The following is a 25,597-nucleotide window of genomic DNA, read 5'->3' as shown; positions in this document are numbered from 1 at the left end:
ACATGAAAGCAGTGTCACCAAGTAATTTAAGTTTCAGGAACATGTAGTGATGGGACATTGAACTTTAGTGAGCACACCGGTGAAGAATCTGTTGGCTAGCAGTGTTTGGAAGTGGAAGAATATTATAATCTTAGCAATGGCCCACATAATGTAGAAATCTCAGGCTGGGGAAATCAACGTCAACAGTAAAGTTGCATTGTAGTAATAACCTGAGCAGCCATAGAGACTAAATGGCACCAAATGTTCTTGGCAGTACTTATGATGTTGTATTTGATGGGAATTTTTGTTGAGGTGTTAATAATGGCATTGTATTTAGTGACTATATGGATTTCAAAACCCTGTTTGAAGTATCACACTTGTTAAATGTTGATGCCTACACATTTAAGGGAAAACACAATTACCAAAGGATCTCAAACCAATTGGAGTTGAATTTTTTTTGTTTTGAACCTCTTGGCTATTTTCGGTCCATAGTTTTCAGTATTGCATGCACTGTTTTTTAAGTACTGAATTTAGAGGTTATAATGTTAAAACTTTAAGATGATATACATGAGGGAAATAGCAACAGGCTTCAGAAGGATATTTGTCTCATGGAAAGGGAGCTGAAGTTCCAAAATAAGAAAGGGAGGTGAGCCATTTTGTTGGAAAGATGGTCAAAAGTCTAGTACTGAGGAACTATTTGAGGAGCTACAGCAAGGTCTTGAACCGTTCCAAGAATGAGGGGATTGAAGTAGGAGGCAAAACAAGAGTTTTTGTTTCAGTCCAGGAGAATTGATAAATATTGAACATTGTAAAAGATGAAGGGTCAGTAAACGAAGAGCACAGATTTACAGAGAAACATTTATGATCGACAAACAGTCAGCAATCATATGGTAGGGCACAACCTTTTTTGACGCAATGAATGGTTAGGGGTTTGGTTTGCACTACCTTTTAAACTGACCAAGAGATAAACTGGGGAAAAAAAAATTTGTGAAAGAGCAGAAGGTTGGGCTTTGCATTGCTGTTTGATCAAGTTGCTATTAACTTATCCATTAAAAATAATGTAATGACACCCCTCCAAGGCAGGTGGGATTTGAACCCAGTCCTTCTGATCCAGAGGTAGTGTCCCTACCACTGTCTCATGAGCCTCAAAAACAGGAAAGCAGACAAATGTGGTTAGCAGGATTCAAACCTGAGCAGGACCACCTCTAATTTTGGGTATGTTGCCTTAACCACTCGGTCACAACTACACATCACCTAGTTTTTAACCTGAGTGACTGACTGGCTTTCTCCTCCGCTGTATTGTTTTTAATTAGGATTAAAAAAGGGAATGTAGTAAAGTAGACTACAAGTCTTCCTACCCTATCTTTGCTGTTGGGGGGAGAAGGGAGAGGTGGCATACATTTTACTTCACCAAATCTTTAAACTCGAGACGTAGGCGATTTGGTGGTAGATTAATTGAAATAAATGTAAAAAAAATTTATAAAAAGGAATGGAGGTTCTTGTTGCATGGCGAGTGTCTCTATCTCCGAGCTCCTTGCTCAAATATTCAAGTCAGATGTGTGTAATAACATCTCTAAACAGATTGATCACAAATAAGTGTAAACAATTTGTAGTCTATGTAAGTGACTGTAATGGATAAACACTTGACATTCCTGCGTAGTGTTATAACAAAGACCTGCTGAGTTTCTCCAGCACTTTGCGCTTATTTCAGACATTCTACACCTGCAGTTTTTTTTCTCCTTTATATGCTACTGTAACAAAGCTGCTTCTTTTCTAAAAAGACTCCATTTATTCTTTAGTTAAACCTTAGTTTCATGTAGACTAATGAACGGCTAACCTGGACTTTGTTCCAAAATTGAACAGATTCTTTGTTTTTTAAATTTCAACTTCTATTTGGAGCACAAAATTCCAGCAAGTAGTGTAATTTTATCAGGAAAAAGAAAAGCAAAATTGAGGTTTTTATTTCAAATCCAGTATGCTGGAGAGACAAAAACTGGATTTTTGAGTTTGATATGACTTAGTCAGAACTCTGAAAATATCAGACACTCAACATTAACTGTTTCTCTCTGCAGATGGTGCTGTTGGACCTGCTGAGTTTCTCCAGTGTTTGTTGACACCTTCGATATTCTAGAACTCCATTTACTTACATTGTCTTCAGGCACTAAATATTGTTTTTTAATGCAATTGCCTCCCTTTATACTGGTACGCAAGGCTTGACTACATAGATAACTATTGAGGTCAGTTAGCATTTGTTTCTTGTTTAACATCTCCCGATGGGGGATTGTAACAAAATACAAATTAGTAGCTGACAAATTAATTTAAGGAAATGGAAACTTACTAAATTCAAATAATGGTGTCCAGGGTGGTGATACACCATAGCCCCTACTAGTCTGCAGATCTCTACTCTGCCAGGGAGCACCCAAGTACGAAATGACTGCAAAAGAGGGGCAGACTGCATACCTGATCAAGAGCTTATGCTCGAAATGTCAATTCTTCTGCTCCTCAGATGCTGCTTGACCAGCTGTGCTTTTCCAACACCACACTTTTTGACTCGGATCTCCAACATCTGCATTCCTCATTTTTCTCCCTGTCAGGTGCAACAGTCCTCTACATGACCGATGCCTGGAGGCGTTACCTGCCACGTTAGCCAGGCCTAGGAATAGGCCCTCTAACCTGCCTATCCCTCCCCACACAGGATGCCTATAGATAGAGATTACAGGAAATTCCATCTGGTAAACTGTTTGAATTTAGCTTCATCTATAAGTTGAGTGATCTTTTGTTTGAGAGTTGATGCAATTAGTCACTTTCAAACACTTTACCTGTGTCTGACTTTTACTTCGTAAAAGATGGAATGGAATCAACTGTAATGATAAGTTCTTCTCTCTTGTTAAATATTTTAGACTAGAAACATATCCAGCATTCCTATTCTTTCTGACAGTTGGTGGAATACAACGTCCAGTAAGTAACGTTACAATTTCTTAAAGTTTTCTTTTGATCATCATTTTCCTCACATTTTGAAAAATGCATCTTGCTGAGTGATCTTCATTGTTTAAACAAAGGTGCTAAGCTGATAAGAGCTAATGTTCCTGTTTCCCAATTACTTATAAATAAACAGGAAAATCTGACAGAAGGTTTTCACATTGAAAAAAATTGTATTTTTAATCTGATCGTTTATGGATATTTTATATTGACCAACAATCTAGTTTGATTCTTCAATTTTACAATGTTTAAACAGTACAATAATGCATTACCAAAACACTGAGTTAGATTTTCCTCTTATCTTTAACCATTGTGGTGCAAGGGAATCTGACTGAATCCTTAAAATAACTTACTGTAGAGAAATTGAATGTTCTTCCATGCAATTTCCTCTGTACATGGAACCCTCTGTCTCATTTTTAAGGCCTATCCACCATGTACAAAGAACAAGTCAGACGCATAATGGAATACTCCTCTTACCCGGGTGGGTGCAGCTCCTGTACCACTCAAGAAATTTGACTCCATCCAGGATAAAGCAGCCCATTTCTTGGGTATCACATCCACTCCCTCCACCACTGACACTCTGCTGTTACTACTTTCTAAAACATACACTGCAGAATTTTACCAAGGATCCTTAGACAGCACCTTCCAAATGCAGGACCACTTCCGTCTAGAAGGATAAGAGCAAGAGATACACTAGGAACACCACCATCTGCAAGTTCCCCTTCAAACAACTCACCACCCTGGCTTGGAAATAGGTCGCAGAGTCAAGATCTTGGAATTCTCTCCATAAGGGCATTGTGGGCCAACCTACAGCATGTGGTCTGTACAGGTTCAAGAAGGCAGCTCACCACCACCTTGAAGAGCAACTAGAGACCAGCAATAAACGCTGGCTGGCTAGCAATGCCCGAGTCTCAAGTGAATAAGAACTTTGCTTAAGAGACTTGCATTTGCTAAATAAACAAATATAGTCGTAAAGCTCTATGCTACACACTGCCACACCTAGCTACAAATGGCAATACAGAACCTTGTTAATATATATAGGGAATGTTAGATGAAATCAAACGATGAATCTCAAACACAAAACTGAGATCACAGTTAACTGAGCTACAGTAACCCTCTTGCTCCCCATGCTAGACTCTTTCTTTTTTCCCCAAAATATTTCTGAATCTGTCATCAATATAGCTGCTACCACAAGATACCACAAAGAGCAAATGTACAACTAAAGCAGTTAATTCGTGGTTTTGGCTAAAGAGGGAATATTGGTGAAGAAAGTAGGAGAACTATCACCAGTGGACCTATTTTGATCATCTCTCTGGCCAATGTCTCAAATTAACACGAGGTTAAAAAAAGTGCATCCTTTCCTACTTTACAAGCAGTAACTTTACACGTGCTTGTCTGCCAGTCCTGTCAAGTATTCCAAGTTCAGGGAATCTTATGAATGGTGTTTTTTTTTCTTTTTTTAAAAGCGACTGGCAAGTACACTCGGTGGAATTTGGATAATTGGAAGACTTGTTTATGCACATGGCTATTCCAGTGGAGGTAAATACTTTATCCTAAATCAAGTGTATAAAACAAACTGCTTACATTTCTGCATCATTTGAAATATAGACATTTACTAATCATCCTCAACAGGATGAGATGACAACTTGCACTTTGATTTCCTAATAATAACAACAACATTATTTGGGTTTAACACTAACGGAAGCTAAAAAGTTAGCAATTCTCCTGAATGAAGTTAACTTTTTTAGCAGCACAAGGTAAAATCGGCTGAAAAAACAACTCCGTGTTAACTCTTTTAAAAGTAAAAATACACTTTAATGAGGACATCTACAATGGTTTTAAATTTGCTTTTATTTTCAAAACTGTATATTTAAAGGTACTGCTTAAAATACACTGGGATTAATTTTAACTCCTAAATCAAGTGCTTAGCTAGATCAGAGGTTTAAAATGAAGTAAAGTCAATCTGATCTCAATCCAGGAGGAGCAGGCAGGTGAAGGGAGACCGATTGGGAATTTAAACGTTCAATGAGTTGGCTAGGTTTCTCAGGCTCAAAGCTTGGGAGCATATAGAAGAATGGTAGTTATATCACTGGCACCTACAGTGTGTGTCCTGTCCAACCTGGAGGTAGGCTGACCTCAAGGTGGGGGTGAGACATGGAGAACCCGCACTCTGTGTTTGAGTCTCCCACATGTTCCTGCTGAAGCCATTGTGTATCTACCATGTGTCAAACTGAACAAATATGAAGAGCTAACCTAGATCCAGGTTGAACAACTTAAAGTTCGCCTTCATTGGCCTTTCCTAACTGGTTTCAATTGGATTACAATCTCTTCCTCTAATTTTCAGTCTCCGGCCAATCAGTGGCTTTGCTTCCTCTTTCAGAAAACTGCACATCCAAAATTTTTACGTCTTTAAAAACTAACCAATTAATTTTCAGTAGGAAACAAAAGGATCTTCGTCAGAGACATAGTTTCAAAAGCCTCTCTCAAATAGCACATGGGTCAATCTGGGCCTGATTAAGGTTTCGCACTGAACTGCCTGCACCTAAAATCACACTCTTTTTCTCTAACACTTCACAATATTGCTCATCTAATTTATAGGCTAATATGCAGATTTTTTTTTCTTAAATGCTTTTTCCCTGAAGTGTTGTAGGAATATGGAGCATTCTTATAGACACTGCAACTGAAGATCTGGATCCCAGGCGGGACCCCTTGGCCTTGACAGTGGTCAAAGAATCAACAGAATGCAATCTGTATAAAGCAAGGTTATCAGTTTAATAAAGTAAGGCAGCCTGACAATTCTGTCCAGCAACACACAGGTTATAGCTTCAATGCTCAGTGACGAAATTGCGCAACAAGCAATTTTTATGTTTTTCAAGTATCAGTGCAACCTTAATTACCGAAAGAAGTCCAATCAACGATACTAAGATGACATGATTGGATTAGCCTAATAGAGTCATAGAGATGTACAGCATGGAAACAGACCCTTCGGTCCAACCCGTCCATGCCGACCAGATATCCCAACCCAATCTAGTCCCAGTTTGGAGATGCCAGTGTTGGACTGGAGTGTACAAAGTTAAAAATTACACAACACCAGGTTATAGTCCAACAGGTTTAATTGGAAGCTAGTGTGCTTCCAATTAAACCTGTTGGACTATAACCTGGTGTTGTGTGATTTTTAAAATAGTGGTGCTGGAAAAGCACAGCAGTTCAGGCGGCACCCGAGGAGCAGGAAAATCAATGTTTCTGGCAAAAGCCCTTCATCAGGAATACAGGCAGAGTGCCTGAAGAGTGGAGAGAGAAATGAGAGGAGGGTGGGGGCTGGGGAAAAAGTAGCATAATTTTCCTGCTCCTCGGACGCTGCCTGAACTACTGTGCTTTTCCAGCACCACTCTATTCCAGAATCTGGTTTCCAGCATCTGCAGTCATTGTTAAAAATCACACAATGAGGTAAAAACAATCTAGTCCCACCAGCCAGCACCAGGCCCATATCCCTCCAAACCCTATTCATATATCCATCCAAATGCCTCTTAAATGTTGTAATTGTATCAGCCTTACCACTTCCTCTGGTAGCTCATTCCATACATGTACCACCCTCTGCGTGAAAAGGTTATGTCTCTTTTATATCTTTCCCCTCTCACCCTAAACCTATGTCCTCTAGTTCTGGACTCCCCACCCCCAGGGAAGAGACTTAGCCTATTTACCCTATCCATGCCCCCCCATAATTTTGTAAACCTCTATAAAGGTCACCCCTCAGCCTCCGACGGTCCAGGGAAAATGTCAATAATATTTCCTGGGAAACAGTTCTTGTTTTAATCTATCATCCCATGCTAGCAGTTCAAGTTAGTTCGAGTGGTCAATTAATGATTCATAATTCATTTTATGAAAACTATTGTTTGCCTTATCTTCTATTACAGCTAATTCAGCAAAGCAGCAGTATTGGTTCACAAAGTCAAACCATACCTTGCAGCCATTTTGTTGTGTTATTAAAAATCTACGTATATTTATTGCTTTTGACAACAGCCAGGATTCAAATTTTTGAATCCTTATTTGCCCCCTTTGGTCATTCTATGATCACATCATAAATGTGAAGGCATGGATCAAATTAATCCAATTCGATGGCAGCCAAAGAATGCCATACTTCCTCTTCCTCCAAAATGGCTGCAAGTTATGATTTGCCTTTGTGAAACCTATACTGCTGCTTTGCTGAATTAGCTGTAATAGAAGGTAAGGCAAACTATATAGAGTTTTCATAATTAATTTTATGAACCACTCGAACTAACCTTGAACTGCTAGCATGGGATGATGATAGAGTAAAACAAGAACTGTTTCCCAGGAAATATCGTTGGATTAGCCTAATGTCAATCATGTCACCTTATTATAGTTGTTTGGACTTTTTTTGTAATTAAGACTGTACTGATTTTTGAAAAAACATAATTGCTTATTGTGCAATTTCATATAGCACAGAGGCTTTAACCTGTGTGTTGCTGGACAGAATTGCATCAGGCTGCCTTACTTTGATAAACTGAACCTTGCTTTATACAGACCTCATTCCGTTGTTTCTTTGTCTGATCCCGAAGCATAGGAGTCTGTCTGGGATCCAGATCTTCACAATTGTCCAAGTTAAACAGAATTTGCTAGTTTGCCAATGCAAACTCCAACAAAGGTTAGGAGCTTTTAAGACATCTTCCTGTGTTTACAGGGGTTTTCAAGCATTATTGGGCTGATAATGCACTAAAACAGATGTGCCAAGGGATTTTCAAACATCTGGGTTAAATATCTGTCACATTTTATAATTTGAGTGCTAAGAAACGTTTTACCTCATGCAACATCTGCTCCAATCAATCAATCTCCTCCTCAAAGCATAACACACAGACCAAGCTTTTCTGTCCTAATATCAAATGTGCCTGATTTATAGGGTTAAAAGCATTCTGTAGACCCTGTAAAGCTCTTCTGCACTAATGTTTGGTTTCACAACTTGAAGGGTGTTGGTGTTTCTAGACCAGTAGTTGCCTATCTCTAAGTTGCCTTTGTCTAACGGTGAACTAGTCATCATTCAACATTGAAAGAACGTGATGGATATGAGCATCAGGTTAAGCCGGCATTTTTCTTTTAATTACTTTGTATTACATTTTTATTAACTGAAATTCATAATTCCTTTGTGTTCCCTCTTAGATCCTAGCAAGAGAAGATATGGTAACTTTAGTTCAATAGCACTGCTGGGACTCATGGGAACTGCAGTATCATTTGGATTTCACCAACTGGGATGGCACAGATCTTGCTATGGGAGGCCTATGAATTTATAATCTTGATGAGTGTACACTCCTAGCAAAATCACTTGGCAGTAACTTTATCTCTAATAGCAACCACTTGCTTCTGATGTTTGTATGGTGGACCTTTTTTATAAAATGAGAATAAAGTTCTTGCCTGTGGTAATTGTTTTGTTAAATTATGAAGCAGTATTCTTCCATACATTTTTTTTTACATTTTCCAAAATGTAAAAAAAAAGTGTGCCTTAAACTGAGCATCTCACCTTATTCAGTAACCAGAAGGTTGAACAGGACAAGCTCCAGACTACAATTCAAATATCAGTCACGATTATATAATCTATATTTTTTCCCTGCTATTAGTTCTGGAAAGGGCAGAAGTTGAGAATGGGAAAATAAGGTTAATTATCAGCTTGGCTCTATTGTAGCATTCTTACCCAAATGAGTGAGGTTAAAGCCTCATCCAAGGAATTTCGCCTTTACTCACAAGATGACGTCTTAGTATAACACGTCATCCTCAGCAGTGCACTGAAACCACATCTGCCTGTTTAGTAAACATAGCATCTGTCTCAGCAGCGGCTCTGTGAAAACAGCAACTGGTTCTTCAAAGTGTAGTAATATAAACAAAAAACACTACATACCAAGATTGATGTTATTGAATAACATCAATTCTCAGTTTATTTCCACAAGGTCTTTTTTTTGAAAGCTGGGGTATTCTTCAGTCATTAAGAAATTCAGTTGTTGGAAGTTGGCAAAGTAACATTAATGAACATGTTGCATAGAAATAACAGTATACTCATTCTGTCCTGAAAACAAATTACAAACCTTTTAAACTAAGTGCAAAGTAGTTTGTCTGCAGTTTACACAGAACTGAATCCATGATTTAAAATAAAACTGAATTTGCTAATTATTTTTGTAATTTACCTTTCCACCCATTTGAAAGTGGTGAGTTTTCAGATGCTATTCATTGCCAAGCAACACATTAATCTTCTGCTTTTACACATCAAAAGTCAGTACTAAGAACTTTAATACAGATTAGTGGTACCAAAATCCAATTTATTGTATAGCTACATATCCACCTTGGGATTCCCCATTTAAATTTCAGCTGCAAAATTTACAGATGTTGGGTTACCTTTCTTTCAAGCAAGAGACGAAGGGGTAGAGGCTACAATGACGTTCAGTAGTTTAGGTCAAAACTTCCATCAATACAAAAGTGTTTTTATTAGAAATTGGTCAATGCACTCTGCCTCAATCCAACCTAAAGTTACACTAAGTCCTGCAAGAATAAGTTACTATTGAAAACATTGAAGCCATTTCTATGATTTTATTAAGAAGCAAGGCAATCCAATTTTAATGAAGGACAGCATAGCAAAAATAATTTTACTGACAGTCTGAATGGCGATAGTAAACTTTCGGATTACAGAATAGCAACGGACAGTTTTCTGATTCAAATGTCCAATCGCTGTTACAAACTAACCTGAAACAATAGATTGCATTTAGGCATGAACAGTATTGGAGTTTAGAAAGAACATTCTGGATCTCCCATTTCCACATAAACGCTTTTCAGTTGTGTATAATATTCAATCGTCGCTGTTCCATTTTCTTTTCCAAACCCTGCAACAGTTGAGATTTCTTTTTTAGTTATCTGCAAGTTTACTTACTCTGGAAATAATGAGGTTTTTTCCCCCCACTCCAAATAACAGAATGGATTTGTACCTGACATTTTATATCCTCCAAAAGGTATTTCAATGGGAGAGACATTGTAGTTGTTTATAAAACACGTCCCTGCCTCAAGAGCAGCTGCCATCCGATGAGCTCGAGTCAGATCTCTGGAAATAAATCATCACACACTTGATAAATGCCTCCAGCAAATCTATAGTGAACACAAACAAACATCCCCCTCCACCATCTCCTTAATTAACAGTTGTCCAATAAAAGTGGCATTTCTCACAATTGTTCATCACTTGAAGGTAGTCAATTTGGAAAGACCGTATAGTTTTTTGTTTATTTTTCTGATTGCGGACAGAAGGATGCAAATGAACTGTTTTAAGAACCAAGGATTGTGGAATGGATTGCTGCACTTCCTTCCTCCCTCCCTCCCTCCCCCCCCAAGAAAGGTAAGCTGCTGACACTTAATGGAAGTGCTGTGGCTTTTAATCAAAAAGTCAGACTTTTAAATTGTGAACCAGTCACACTGTTTCCTGCAAGTAAAACAGAAGGACCTGGAGAAGATGCATTGAGGAGTCAAAAGCATCATCTCAGCAGCCGATAGACAGGAACTAGTGATCTGCCTTCCCAGTCTTTCCCATCACCCACAAAAACGTTTTCTTGTGTGTGCCGGTCTGCATGGATATGTAAAGGGAGCTTTGTAAAAGGGGGTTAGAGTTTTAATTTATAGCATTATTTATTGACAGTTTCTAATTGTTTACCTGTAGCTAAAATCTAATTACAGCATGGAAACATATTTTTTGCTCCAACCAGTCCATAATCCCAGATTAAGCTAGTCCCCACCTGCTTGTGCTTGGCCCATATCCCTCCAAACATTTCTTATTCATGTATTTATCCAAAATGTCTTTTAAAGTGTTATAACTGTACCAGCATCCACCACTTTTGGAAATTCATTCCATACATGAACCACTGGATTAAAAAACGTGCCCCTCCTGTCTTTAAAATCTTTCTCCACTCACTTTAAAAATATGCCTCTAGTCCTGAAATCCTCAACTCTAGAGAAAAGACACCTGCTATTTACCTTCTCTATACCCCTCATGATTTTATAAACCTCTAAGTCACCCCTCAAATTCCTACACTGCTGTGAGAAAAGTTCCAACATATCCAGCCCACTTTTATAGCTCAAACCCTCCATTCCCCACAACATCCTGATAAATCTCTTCTGGACCCTCTGCAGCTTAAAGATATCCTTCCTATAATGCTTATCAAGTACCGGAACCCGGTCCGAGTTTTTAATCTTACTCTAAGACCGAATACAGTTAAATTAACATACTTTGATAAAATGTTAACTTTTGTGACAACTCTAGGAATAGCTGGGTTGATTTCCAGCATGTGACCCAGTGAGGTATAAGAAATTGTTTAGACTATCCCTCACAAAAGTCCAACCTTGCAGAATATGGGCTTGCATACTGCTAGTTGAAGTCACAATCAGTAAAATGGGTAAACAGTGAACACTGCCTGTGCTTTGGATGTAAACATAAAAGTTTTCATTAGCTAAATATCAGCATTATTAAGTGCGCACATTATAACCATATAAACAAGAGTAGGCCATTTGGCCCTTCTAGCCTGCTCTGCCACTCAATAAGATCATGGCTGATCTGAATATTACCTCAACTCCACCGATACAGACAAGGCCAGATCCCTTAAAATATTTTGAAGAAAGTAGCCCAGACCCTAACTTTGCTAGTTGTTTTAAGCAAGTGTAATGTGGATATTCCAGGAAGGATGCAGTCACAAAACAAAAGAGAACAGAATTCTGACTAACATATCCTATCCAAAAACCCAACAGATCATCCCATCTTAATGAAGCTGTTTCAAATACTTGCAACAATCTCCATAAACACTCCTTGGCATAAAGGTAAAAGAAATCAAACATGGAGAGATGTCAGAGAGGGAGGAGGATCAGCCAGGACCTACCTCTTTGGATCTAGTAGCTTTTCGACTGCCTCACTGCTTTCAGTGAATAGCCAGACTGCCAAAAGCCCAACCAAACCAGAGAAAAGCTGGGCTGGGAGAACAGGCCACTCCCCTTTCATTGTACAAGTGTTTTTTTTAATTTGAAAGTTTTTTTCCCTGAGGGAGTATCTGTCAGTTATAAAGAAATTGGCCCTAAAATCCTTCAAATTTAGACATTTCAGATTCTGGGTCTTTTACAAACTCTCAAACAAAAAATGACAACATAACCTTATGAAAGGAGCATCATCATCCCACCACATTCCTGCAAATCCCTGATGATCTATTCCTGCCTTAAAAATATTTAAAGATTCTTGCATCCATTGCCATTTGAGGAAGGGATTGCCAATGACACTTAACCCTCAAAGGGGAAAAACATTCCCAGATTTGTTTTAAGTGGGCGTCCCTTTACTTTTAAATTGTGACCTATAAACTAGGACTATAAAGCATTAAAATAAAACAAAGAATTGTGAATGGAGGAAATCTGAAACAAACAAAAAATCAGAAATTGCTGGAGGGCCTCAACAGGTTTGGCAGCATCTCCTGGCAAGAAAATAGAGTTAATATGTCAAGTCGACTGACCTTTCTTCAGAAGTTTCTAGATTATAAATGTTAGGGGCACTCGACTTGAGATGTTAAAATGGCGATGGCCTAGTGGTATTGCTCAACCTATTAATCCAGAGACACAGATCATATCCTGGGGATGCAGGTTCAAATCCCGCTGATGGCATGTGGCAGAATTTAGTTTCAGGTTTTAATGAAATTCAAGCATCTCATGACAGTCAAGAAAACACTGTCGACTCTCAATAAACCCACCTGATTCACTGATGTCCTGTAGGGAAGGAAACTATCATCCTTACCCAGTCTGGTCTGCATGCAACTCCAGACCCAAATAATGTGGTTGACTCTTAACTGCCCTCTGAGCAATTATGGATGGACAATAAATCCTGGCCTCCCCAGTGACGCCCACATCCCACATTTAGCAACATTTAACCATGGCAACAGAGATCAAAAATGTGACCAAAACTGGAGCACATTTTAAACCAGGGCAAATTAAAATGTAATTTATACTCAAATCACTATGTTCAAAGACGTGCAGATGAGGTGGATCAGCCACGCTAAATTGCCCGTAATGCCCAGGGATTCACAAGTTAGGTGGATTAGCCATGGGAAATTTCAGGGATAGGGTCTGACAGGGGGTATCTGAAAAGGGATGCACTTTGGAGGGATCTGTGTGGACTCGATGGGCCAAATGGCTTCCACACTGTAGCAATTGTTTGATTCTTGTGATAAGACTATAAGTCAGGCTCAGATAGACTGTTCACCACCACTTTAAAATGTACCAATGTAAAGCAGTTGGCACTCAAACAGCATTCAACCTGAACTCTACAGTCTCAAGAACTCGCCAGAATACTATCCGGGTCTGGGCAGTCCAACCCCAGAAGAAGAACAGGGGGCCCACCCAGTCATTTGGGCTCTGCTGACACCTCAGCTAAATATGTAATCGTACAGACCTGTATATACGAATGATTACTCTGTCTCGGTATACCAAGAAATGGAATGTTTACGGATGTATGGCATGACCAACTGTACAGACCATCAAATTATTTTAAGAATAAAGTATATTTTTGAAATTAAAAAAAATCTGGGTCTCTGGATTAACAGCCCAGCAACAATAACACTAGGCCATTGGCTTCCTCTAACTTCAGTACTTCATTATCATTCCTTCCTACAAGTGTCTTTATGTTTCAGTATGTATAGTGTGCTCTCAACCAATAGGCATTTGTTCACTTACCCACACATTAACCACTCTCCCTCCTCTTTGGTTTACAGCAGGAACCGAATGTTCACATGTAAGCACCCCAACACCCGATTCAAACAATTAGACAATAAATAGCTTTTTTTTAAAACACAACTGGATCACTCAGGCCATTAAACAGATGGTCAAAATCAGTAAAAGCAATCAATTTACAAACTGGAAGAACTGCGGATGCTGGAAATCAGAAGCTAAACAAAAACATTGCTGGAAAAGCTCAGCAGCCCTGAGTTCGGAGGAAGGGTCACTGGCAAGTGTCTTTTTCCAAGGGTGGGAGATTTCAAGATTTTTTAAAAGTGGGAAGAGAAAGATTCACAAAAAGACAGGAGGGACATTGGTTTTTAAAGAACAACACAGAGTGGTTCATGTGTGGGGTGAACCTCCAGAGGAAGTGGTGGATGTGGGTACAGTTACAACATTTAAAAGACATTTAGGTAAGTACATGAACAAGAAAAGGTTTGGACAGATAAGGGCCAAAATGCAGGCAGGTAGGACTTGTTGAGTTTGGGATTATGGTCAGCATGGACAGGTTGGACTGAAGGGTCTGTTTCCATACTATATGACTCTATGACCTGGAACGTTAACTCCAATTTCTCTCGGCAGATGCTGCCAGACCTGCTGAGCTATTCCAGCAGTGTGTGTTTTGGAACCGATTCTGTTTCAACATTTCAATAGGATGCCATGTAGAGAGCTCAGTTATGACAAAAGGCCACATTTGAGGGCTTTGACACCAGAGACAATCACATGATGGAGGATCTAACTATTCAGTTTAGAAAATAAATATATTGTCATCCAGCAAGCAAAACTAGACAGAAGACTACATGTAAGTGGCCTTAAAGATTGAAATATCTACAAGTAGTGAACACAGAGGCTTTATTATATCATACCATTGCTGTTTTCCTGAAATTATAGAGACACGAAAAGGTACAACCACCCTCTGAACACTGGTATCAATGTTCTGGACCATATTCTCCTGAGGATTAATTCTTTTCGTTAGGAAAAAATACATCCATATGAATGCTCACTGTGTATAACCAGGTATAATATGGGAAAGTTATTCTATTGCAACTCTCCAATGGTCAGGGCTGGTCTCATCAGTAAGCACCATGTAGTGGTAAAGATTGAATATTCTAGCCAGTGTTTCTTTTCTCAACCCAGATCATCATCCTGGTTGTGAGCATCTAACTAGATCCACACTACAGGAAAAACACACCTATTCTCAGTAAGTATTAAATGAACCACTGTACCTGGTGAACACTCCAGCTGCCAAACCAAGGTCGGTGTTATTTGCTCTCTCTATAGCCTCCTCCTCTGTATCGAATGCCAGCACTGACATGACAGGCCCAAATATCTCCTCCTTAACACAGGTCATCTCATCGTTGCAATTTCCTGCACACACAGATCATTACTTATTGATGCCATAGATCCCCAACACAAAACAGGAAATGAAGCTTTTAACTCCTCTGCTGCATTTAGCATCTCCACAGCATCAGAGACAATGTACAATTCAGAGAGGGGTCAGGCGCTCTCAGGCCTAACACCGATTCACATACAGGACAGACCTAATGGGGTTATTCCATGAAATGTTTCTTCCATCGAACTATACTTCTTGACCAGAATGGCCCAGAGCAGGAACTCATCACCAATGGGTGTGAATCAGTGTACTTCAGCTATACATTTCATGTTACAACACCTCAAAAAAAATTATAATATTTTTTATAAAGCCTTTGATTTTAAAGAAGATGACGTTCCTAACTAATATATCTGGTTGGCTCTGGTTAGCGTTGCTGCCTCAGTGCCAGGGACCCAGTTTGATTCCACCCATTGCATGGTCTTTCTACAGTTTTCTCCCACAGACCAAAGGTGTGCAGGATAAGGTGAATTGGCCATTCTAAATTGCCCAAAGTGTCCAACGATGTGCAGGTTAGGTGGAATAGCCATGAAAATTGCAGGGTTATAATGATATGGTAGGCGATGGGGCTAGGTGGGATGCTCTTTGGAGGGTCGGTGTGGACTTGATGGGCCGAACGGCTTACTTCCACCCTGTAGGAATTCGATGGAAAAGACAGGGATTCTTGCATTTCTATAGCACCTTTTGTGACCTCAGGGCACCCTGTGCACTTTAGAGACCATAAAATACTTTCGAAGTATAATGTTGTGACAAAATAGTGTGTCTAGGACCAGAAGGCATAAAGATCAGGAGGCATTTCCTCTCTTAGAAGGTAGTGAATCTGAGGAACTCTCTACCACAAAGAGCTGTCAAGATCATCTGGGAAATACAACAGCTAATTTCAACACGGCAAGATTCCACAATCACCTGACAATCTTTTTTTAAAAGCGATCTAGTTAAGGGTTAAACCTTACCCACATGTCAGACAAAGTACTCTGTTGCTCTTCCAGACTTGAACCCACAACCTTATGACTCAGAGGTATGTATGCTCCCACATTCATGAGTCACAGCTGACACCTAAAGGACAGCAGATAACTATGGACCTGGGCGGAGTTGGGTTACATCATACGTCCAACCCATAACTGGAGGGCAGCAGCTTTCTTCAAATGATAGCCAACCTGCTGATCAATTACTTCCAGAATTAAGACCTCCAGAGGTAAATTATTCCCCAGACAATATGTGCAACATAAAGGCAGACTCATTAACATTAATAGGGACCCTCACTGAAGCATCCTGCTGGGAAAGACATTGTTGTCTTAAACTAGCACCAACCTGCAACATCAAATTTCCCTTAGCGTAAAGGCCATCAGACTGACTCGACACACCACCTCTCAGCGAAAGGGAGTACTGCAGATGCTGGAGATTAGAATTATGTGGTGCTGGAAAGGCATAGCACGTCAGGCAGCTTCCGAGGAGCAGGAAAATCGATGTTTTGTCAGGAATGAGGCTGGGAGCCTCAGGATGAACAGATAAATGGGAGAGGGGGTGGGGGGGAGCTTGCTAACAATGCCTACAATTCAAACTGTTTCTGAATCACTATACTGTAGTGAGAAATAACTTTGTTATTGCCAAGGTGAGAATTTATGTAAAATGCTCATCAAGAGGATTCATGTAGAAAATCCCATTAGTACAGTCTTTGAAAAGCGGTCAAAAGCAATAAAGAATTTGGCAATTTATTGCTGTTTCTATTGAATTTAATCAGTTCTCAAGACTTGATGATGGCATTTTAAAAAATATATTCTGCCCCAGCATGTTGGCATCACTGGCTATGCCAGCATTCATAATTCATTCTCAATTGCCTTCAAGGTGGTGATAGCTCACCTCCATGGCAAGGCTGTCGTCCATGTATAAGTATTGTAAGGAATGGGGTTCCAGGATTTTGTCAAAGAAAGCTACACAGTTCCACGTCAGGATGGTGCGGGGCTTGGACGTAAACCAGAATGTATTGTAGTCCCAATGGATGTCCAACCCTTTGTGGGAGAGGTCATGGGCTTGGAAGGTGCAATCGAATGAACCTGGATGAGTTGTTCCAGTGCATTTTGTGTATGGTGCATGCTGTGAGGGACTGAAGGTTAATGGCATGTTAGCTGCAAGGGTTGTTGGAGCTGCACTCATCCAGACAGTTGCAGAGTACTCCATCACACTACTGACCTGTGCATTGTAGATAGTGGGCAGGGTTTGGGGGAGTCTGGTGGTGGGTTACTTGCTGTAGGAATTCTAGCCTCTGACCTGCTCTTGTAGCCACAGTATTAATATGGATAGTCCAGTTCAGTTTCTGGTCAATGTTAAACCCCATCCCACAGGATGGTGATATGGAAAAAAAAAGTCATGGCTTATCCTGATATACATGGTAGGTAGTGCAGCATTTTATGAATAAGATTTCAGGAGTTGGTGTGTTCAACACTAAATTTACCACAAAGTTAGAGACAACAGCCTGCTGATGGAAGTGGGTTTTTGAAGTGAGATGTATAGATTATTGGAGAACATCAATTGCAACTTTATATATTCTAAATACATCCTCAGATAAATAATTGTTTCACTTAATTTTAGCGGTTGAAGAATTGCATCTTACGTATTTATAGTGCTTTGATGATTGTTAAGGATGTCAAAATATCACTTTATACCAACTGAGATCAAATATTTTAGAAGAACTTGTCTTCTAGCAAGCTTGACTCAAATTTGACATCTTATCTGTAACACTGAAGAACAATACCTAGAATACACGGTTTCATGAAATATCCATCTTTCAATTTCGGATCATTAGGAACAAAACGATCTCCACCACAAAGCACAGTTGCACCCTGCAAACAAGGAACATAGTCACATCAGCCTCATGTCAGCCAACGCTATTGAAATGCATCAGTAACAATGTGTACTTGTACAGCAGTGCTCACACAGAGTGTCTTTGCACAGATGTGGAAAGCAATACACTGCTCACCGGACATTGGAAGGAATTACAAAAAGAGAAATGGGGCAGAATTGCTCATTCAGACAACCAGTGCAGTCACAATGGGCCAAACAACCTCCTTTTGTCCTGGAGACGTTCTGTGACTTTTTGACTGTGTCCTTGATTTCCTCAATCTAAAAATTACAGGCTTTAAAGATGGCAGTGTGAAAGAAGGCAGAGTGCGAGTTGTGGAGGATCATAATTTGAGAAAGAACATTTGCCAGAAAGGGGGAGTGTGTACAGGGAGGGTGTTTGATGAACAGAGGATGTGTACAGCAATGCAACATGGAGGGGATATCTTAAAGATGGCTTAGGGAAACACCATGCAGAAATTCGAGAGGAGGTAACAGATATGTCAGAACAGCTCAAAACATATAGGAAAGTGAAAATGTTGACTATGACGCATTAAATGAGTTGAAGCTCAAAGCTGAAAATAACTAAAAGAGGCAATGGAGGAACTAAGCACCAACAACAACAAAATGATTAGGGTTTTGACATTCGATGGGGAGAATCCAAAACTCTCAGGCAACAGTGTAGGTGCTGGAGAGAGTAATTTCCACGTGGAATAGATGGGGTGGAAGCAGAAACACATGGTGAAGCAAGCTCCCCTCCAAGCCACCCACCATCTTTACTTGGAAATGCCAGTGTCAATGGATCAAAATCCTGGAACTCATTCCCTAATGTCATAGTGGGTCTACCGACACCAAATAGTGCAATAGTTCCAGAAGGTACTCACCACCACCACCACCTTCTTAAGGGAAACTAAGCCAGCGTTTCTGCCGATATTAATCTGACACACCATCACTTAGATTTATTATTTTAATATTTAATGTGCTGAGGAGCTATATGTATCTCCAATGCAGCAGTCAAACTAAAACCATGTAAGGCGACCCAGTCTGCAAACGAGTTTTCACTGCTTCAGACCACACCACAAACTCACGTGACAAACAATGTTTCGAAAAAATAATTAGTATAGCAAATTTAGACCAACCAAAACCAACCTGTTCCTCGGCTTGCTTCACATAAGACAACACTCGGTCCAAGTGTGGGCGACTGATGAGCCCTCCCATTTGAGTTTCTTCGAGTAGTGGATCTCCTACTTTTATTGCTTTTGTCTTTGCCACCACTTTTTCCACAAATTTTGACATTATGTCTTTCTGTACAAACACCCTGGTACCATTACTGCACACCTGAAATGAAAATATGAAAAAAGGTGTATTACCATATACGTTTACCTCAAATCACATGGAATAGACAATGAACATGATGTGTCAGCTCTGGTTCAATGGTAGGATCCTTGTCTGAGGCAAAACAATCACAAGTTGTAACCTCAGAGCAGGAACTGCGCTCATTCAAAGTTCAACCTGTTTCTCACTTGTAAATTCAGAGGGAAAGTGAGGAAATAAATAAGAGGAACAATGAGAAGGAGAGAAGCGACTGGCAGCTAAAGCAATAGATTTTCTACATGTATATGAGAAGGTTATAAAGGAGGAGGAGAACCAATTAGGAACCAAAATAGGAGTAATGCATGGATGCAAACAACACTAAATGAATGTTCAGTATCTATCTTTGCCAAGGAAGATGCAGCCAAAGTCATTGTGACAGCTGACTCAGCTTTTCTTTCATTCACTCACAGGATGTCACAGCATCACTGGCTAGGTCAGCATTTATTGCCCATCCCTAATTGCCCAGAGGGCAGTTAAGAATCAATCATACTGCTGTAAAGTCTGGAGTCACACGTAGGCCAAACCAGGTAAGGATGACATTTCCTTCCCTAAAGAACATTCGTGAGCCAAGTGGGTTTTCCTGACAATCGGCAATGGTTTCGTGGTTGCCATTAGACCCTCAATTCCAGATCCTTTTATCAAATTCAAATTCCACAACCTGCCATGGCAGAATTTTGAACCTGGGTCACCAGAACATTAGCTAGGTTTCTGGATTAATACTCTAGTGATAATACCACTAGGCCATTGTCTCCCCATTGCTGATGCATACTGTTTGGAGTAAAAATTGATAGTCTGTGGCTAGGGTGATTGTGCTCAAAGTTGGCACCCCACATGGGTTGAGATGGATTTAAGAACACCAAGGAATGCAAGGGAAGAAATTTCAGAGACACTGGTGGCAATCTTTCAACCCTACTCGAATACAGGCACTGGGAGAGGGTACAGCTTGCAATTGAGAACTTTCAGATGTTACATTCTTCTGCAAAGAGGGTGCAGGGAAAATTTCAGCTGTTATAGGGCAGTCAGGTTCACTTCAGTGGTGGGAAAACATTCAGAGCAGAAAATCTGGGACAAACTTCAACACACTTGGACCAATGTGAATTAATTAAGGAAAGGCAGCATGGGGCTGCTAACCCAATTTGATCGAGCTTTCTGATGAGGAGCGAGGAGGCTGATTTGGGGTACTGCAGTTCATGTGAAGGACATGGACTTCCAAAATGCGTTAAGACAAGAACACAAAAAAAATTCAGACTAGTCTCTTGGATTAAGGGCAGTGATAATGGGGATAAAAACCTTGGCTGAGTGACAGGAAACAAACAGGGAATCAACGTTTGACAGATTACAACAATATATAGCATGGGGCTTCCAGGAGTCAGTACTAGGATAATTGCTTTTTCTGGATCCATGCTGTTGGTCTAGACTGTAGTGTGGAGAACACAATATCAAAGTTTGCAAAACCTGTAAAATATTGTCAACTATAACAAGGTTAGTAACCTACATCAAGAGAATATGGACTGGGTGGTGGTACGGGTAGATGTATAGAGTCAGAGTCACAGAGCTGTACATGGAAACAGATCCTGAAGTCCAACCCATCCATGCCAACCAGATATCCTAAATTACTCTAGTTCTATTTGCCAGCAAATGGTCCATTTCCTTCTAAACTCTTCCAAGTCATGAACCCATCCAGATGCCTTATAAATGTTGTAGTGGTACCAACCTCCACCATTTCCTCTAGCACCTCATTCCATACACTCACCACCCTCTGTTTGAAAAAGTTGCCCCTTAGGTTCCTTTTAAATCTTTCCCTCTCACTTTAAACCTATGCCCTCTAGTTCTGGATTCCTCCACCCTGGGAAAAAGCTATTTACCCTATCCATGCCCCTCATGATTTTATAAACCTCTATAAGGTCACCTCTCCACCTCTGACCCTCCAGGAAAAAAACAGCCCCGGCCTATTCAGCCTCTCCCTGAAGACGAAATCCTCCAACTCCGGCTCCATCCTTATATATCTTTTCCGACCTTTTTCAAGTTTCACAACATCTTTCCTACAGCAGGGAGACAGAATTGCGCAGTATTACAGAAGTGAGTGGTTAGCTTTAATCAGAGAATTGTGAAGCTGAGAAAAGGCCAGTGGTGAAGGTCTGAAAATTATAGAATTACAGTGTGGAAACAGGCCATTTGGCCTCATTGGGTCCACACCCACCCTCTGTACAGCATCCCATGAAGGGACTTTCAGTGGGTGAGGAACACGACTTGGTAATTTGAGTGGGGAAGGATGAGGGTCACAGGGCAGAAAGTGCAAATAAATAAATGGAAACTCGCCCAAAAGGACTGAGGTGGATGTTTTGAAAAACATGGTACTCAGCCACATCTGCGGCCACTTCTGATCTGCTTCTGGAGGGGGAGCAGGTCCAAATCCATTCCACACCCACATCACTGATGTCAAAACAGAGTTTGATGGGGCATTTTCTACAGTGGTCCCAACTCCAACTACCCAACGCAAAGACAAACATCCAGGCCTTAAAATGTTTGATGTAGCGCTTGGTGCTCGGTCAATCAAAACAAAGCTGTTTGCTGACAAAAGGACAGAATGTTCCGGAAACATTGAAATCAAACGGTAAATTGTTTTATGCAGAACTGAACTAAGAAACTAACTGAGGGTTTATTGGTCACCATGTCGACAGTGTAGGAAACAGAAGTGGTTTAAAAACAATAACTGGTTGCTTATATGCAAATCACAGTGGTTTTGTTTCCATACCTCCCCCTGACTGAGGAAGTTCGCCAGCATTGCACCTCTCACTGCATTCTCCAAATCGCAATCAGAGAAAATGACGAGTGGAGATTTCCCTCCAAGTTCAAGAGTAACATGCTTGACGTTTTTTGCTGCAGTTTCCATGATCTGGAGAGGAAGAGCACAGAAAGAACATTTATTCAATCCCATGCACATTTGGGATCTGGAGCCTCCAGAAAATTCCAAGACAAAACACCTATTAATACATTCCCCAGAGAACAATTTCACTGGTGTTACTTTTGGACTTAATAAGCAGAGAGAATCTACATTTAAGAGTCAGAGATGTACAGTACAGAAACAGACCCTTCAGTCCAACTCATTCACACCAACTTGACATCCTAACCCAATCTAGTCCCATTTACCAGCACTTGGCCCATATCCCTCTAAACCCTTCCTATTCATATTCCCGTTCACCACTCCCTCTGACAGCTCATTCTATGGACGCACCACCCTCTGCCTGAAAAAGCTTTCCCATTAAGTCATTTTAAGTCTTTCCCCTCTCACTTTAAACCTATGTCCTCTAGTCGGGGACTCCCCCACCCCAAGGAAAAGACCTTGTCTATTTATTCTAACGATGTCCTACATGATTTTATAATTAAATGCTGCGCACTGTCTCTCTGAGGTACGTTTCACAATACCAACACGCAACAAACTGCTGATTGATGAGACAAACTCAACAGCTATAATGCTCAAAGTCAAAACCCTCAGACAAAAACAGAGGGGTCAAAGGTGAAGGCTTGAAAATCATGGCGTTTCCTATTTGGAGAGGGGGTACAAAACATAATATTTTAAGATAATTTTCCTTCTTAACACAAAGATTTTCTCTCCTCCCTCTTGGCTCCTAATGCCCAAAAATAAAAGCAAGACACATGGTGCTAAACATGGTGCAAACCCTCAAAAAGGGAAAATGACCAGACCATATGGGGAGAAGGAAACCAGATCGTGCAACCTTTTTCAGCTTATTCCAAAAGGATGACAGCCTACTTTGAGCCACTCTCTGCCTTTGTTGCTGGCTCCTACCCACGGAATCTCCATCCTGGAACCAGTGTCCTGCCACCCAATGATTGTCACTTAGCCATGGGATCCAGCAATGAACCTAAGTCTCAGGTGAGGGGTGTTTGTACATGCTGCAACCACCACCTCCGCAGGTGGGAGTGATGCCAGTCTCCATTAGGAGGGCTGCTTCAGGCGGGCAGTCCTCCCCCCAATCAGGGGTCTCCATAAATGGTGAGGTGGTGTCCAGCCCCATTCCTGAAGTTAACCTGACCCCTCCTTCCCAGACTATATTGGCCCTGCTCTGAAACGGATCACTCAGACCTGCATCACAAGCAACCAATCTCCCAAACAAGGACTGAGTTGAGCTCGGAACGTGTGATGGAACTGGAGGTGTTTGCCAATGACTTTCTTCATTTTCCCGAGGTACTCTAGGTACGCAGTTGTAGAGAGGTATCCAACTGACATCTCCTGCTCCATCCCTAATGGACAAAGCTCAATCCTGAGAGGTTTGGTTAAATGAAGGACAGCTCTGTAGGTTCAACAAAACATTTCCACACTATTTTCCCTTGTTGCCCCAACCATGCAGTTACCTTGATTCCAGTAGGCACGCTACCAGTGAAAGAAACCTTTGCCACACCTCTGTGTTTACATAAGAGATTTCCAGTCTCTGCAGCCCCTTGAAGCACATTGAACAACCCATTTGGGGCCCCAGCCTGTGTGTAGATCTCTGCAAGCATCACGGCCGTCAGAGGGGTCAAAGGTGAAGGCTTGAAAATCATGGCATTTCCTATTTGGAGAGACGGTAGAAAACATAATGTTTTAAGATAATTTTCCTTCTTAACACAAAGACTTTCTTGGCTCCTAACGCCCAGAGATAAAAGTAAGACACATGGTGCTAAACATGGCAAATAATACTCACTTGTCAGCATCAGCTGGGATGCTTAATCGTGCTTGGACCAGAGGATACAGTCATTGTGATCCTACAAGGTTGGTTATTGCAAAGGGAATGCAACTAAATTTATATCACAAAATATACCAATAGCTCCCTCAGAAGATAAATCCTGTCCTGGAGACACACAATTCCGAACCGTCGCACTACAGATGTTAGTGAACACTGACGTACACATTTTAACCCATCTAACTCCTTGACCGGATAACAATTAAACTCTGCTTGGCCAGAGATTATCAAGATAACATATCGTAAGTTAGTTTTACATTAAAAAAAGATTGGGACATACACTTGCGGTGAAAAGAGAAGCTGAAATATTCTGAAAAATATTTTAAAATGTGAAAGTTAGCTTTAAAAGATGGTTAGCTAATCACTTTGTGCTGGTCAAAATCAAACATACAATAAATGGTGCAAACTTTAAAAAATTGTCTCAGTTGAGCTTTTAAAAATGTTTTTAAAATGATGGATATATTTTATACACTAACAATACATGTTGTGACAAGCTTGGGCAAACAAATTTGGGCTGAATTTTGAAAGATGTATGAGGTTTTTTTTCTTTTATAGGCCCTACTTTTGTTTTGCTCAAATTTTATTAGTCACATTTGCATCCACATAAAGAAAATGTTTCCTTCTTTGTACCACAAACATCACTGTGAAAGATCCACTAGTAGGCAGCACAGTGACTAGTGGTTAGCACAGCTGGCTTACAGTAACAGGGTCCCCGGTTCGATTCCAGCCTCGGGCGACCATCTGTGTGGAGTTTACACATTCTCCCCGTGTCTGCGTGGATTTCCTCTGGGTGCTCAGGTTTCCTCCCACATGTGCAGGTTGGGTGGATTGGCCATGCTAAAATACCCGTAGTGACCAGCTTCGATGGATTAGCCATAGGAAATGCAGGGTTACTGAGATAGGATAGGGGATGTGTCTTGATAATATGGATGTTTCTTTTGGAGGGTCAGTATGGAATCGATGGGCCGGAAGGCTTGCTTCCTCACTATTGGGATTCTATGACTCTCTTCTATGACAGCAGACTTTTTAAAAAATTCACATATCATTCTTTACATGCATGTATTCAATTAATTCACACTGTGCTTTGCTTGAGCAGAACTAAAAAAAGTTGAGTGTGGAATGCTGGAAAAGCACAGCAGGTCAGGCAACACCAGAGGAGCAGGAGAATCGACATTTTGGGCATAAGCCCTTCATCAGGAAACCTCATGAAAGGCTTATGCCTGAAACGTCAATTCTCCTGCTCCTCTGTTGCTGTCTCACCTGCTGTGCTTTTCCAGCACCACACTCTTAACTCTGATGTCTAGCACCTCCAGTCCTCACTTTCTCCCAGAACTGAAAAGAAGCAGTTTATCTGCAGTATAGTGCTTGAAGCTACCTAGAGCAAAGCCTAGAGGGATAGTAGTGGCAGGCACAACACTAGGCTGTAGAATTTGCGCCAAATATTACATTGTATACTGTGCCGTACCCAATCTTAAACGAATTTGCACCAAAACCCACTTTATATCCAACGTGA

At 40.6% G+C, this 25,597-nt stretch overlaps 2 protein-coding genes across 2 annotated transcripts in view; one reads left to right on the top strand and one right to left on the bottom strand.

Annotated features, from left to right (window-relative positions):
• The window catches only part of mgst3a (microsomal glutathione S-transferase 3a), a 28,535-nt gene extending 20,144 nt beyond the window's left edge, over positions 1-8,391 (top strand). Inside the window, exons 4-6 of the mRNA XM_060829694.1 lie at positions 2,880-2,937; positions 4,425-4,497; positions 8,131-8,391. Coding sequence (XP_060685677.1) covers positions 2,880-2,937; positions 4,425-4,497; positions 8,131-8,261 — 262 coding nt within the window. The 3' untranslated portion in view covers positions 8,262-8,391. The remainder of the gene's footprint in view (positions 1-2,879; positions 2,938-4,424; positions 4,498-8,130) is intronic.
• A 1,140-nt stretch (positions 8,392-9,531) lies between these two features.
• aldh9a1a.1 (aldehyde dehydrogenase 9 family, member A1a, tandem duplicate 1) overlaps positions 9,532-25,597 on the bottom strand; it is a 55,621-nt gene continuing 39,555 nt past the window's right edge. The window contains exons 5-11 of the mRNA XM_060830159.1: positions 23,717-23,913; positions 22,098-22,238; positions 19,118-19,306; positions 17,883-17,970; positions 14,967-15,108; positions 9,939-10,051; positions 9,532-9,836 (exon numbers count right to left, since the gene is read on the bottom strand). Of these exons, the coding sequence (XP_060686142.1) occupies positions 9,742-9,836; positions 9,939-10,051; positions 14,967-15,108; positions 17,883-17,970; positions 19,118-19,306; positions 22,098-22,238; positions 23,717-23,913 (965 nt within the window). The 3' untranslated portion in view covers positions 9,532-9,741. The remainder of the gene's footprint in view (positions 9,837-9,938; positions 10,052-14,966; positions 15,109-17,882; positions 17,971-19,117; positions 19,307-22,097; positions 22,239-23,716; positions 23,914-25,597) is intronic.

The sequence above is a fragment of the Hemiscyllium ocellatum genome, chromosome 9 (genome assembly GCF_020745735.1).
Source record: "Hemiscyllium ocellatum isolate sHemOce1 chromosome 9, sHemOce1.pat.X.cur, whole genome shotgun sequence".
Classification (NCBI taxonomy): domain Eukaryota; kingdom Metazoa; phylum Chordata; class Chondrichthyes; order Orectolobiformes; family Hemiscylliidae; genus Hemiscyllium; species Hemiscyllium ocellatum.
This window is presented reverse-complemented; position numbering and strand designations above follow the sequence as displayed.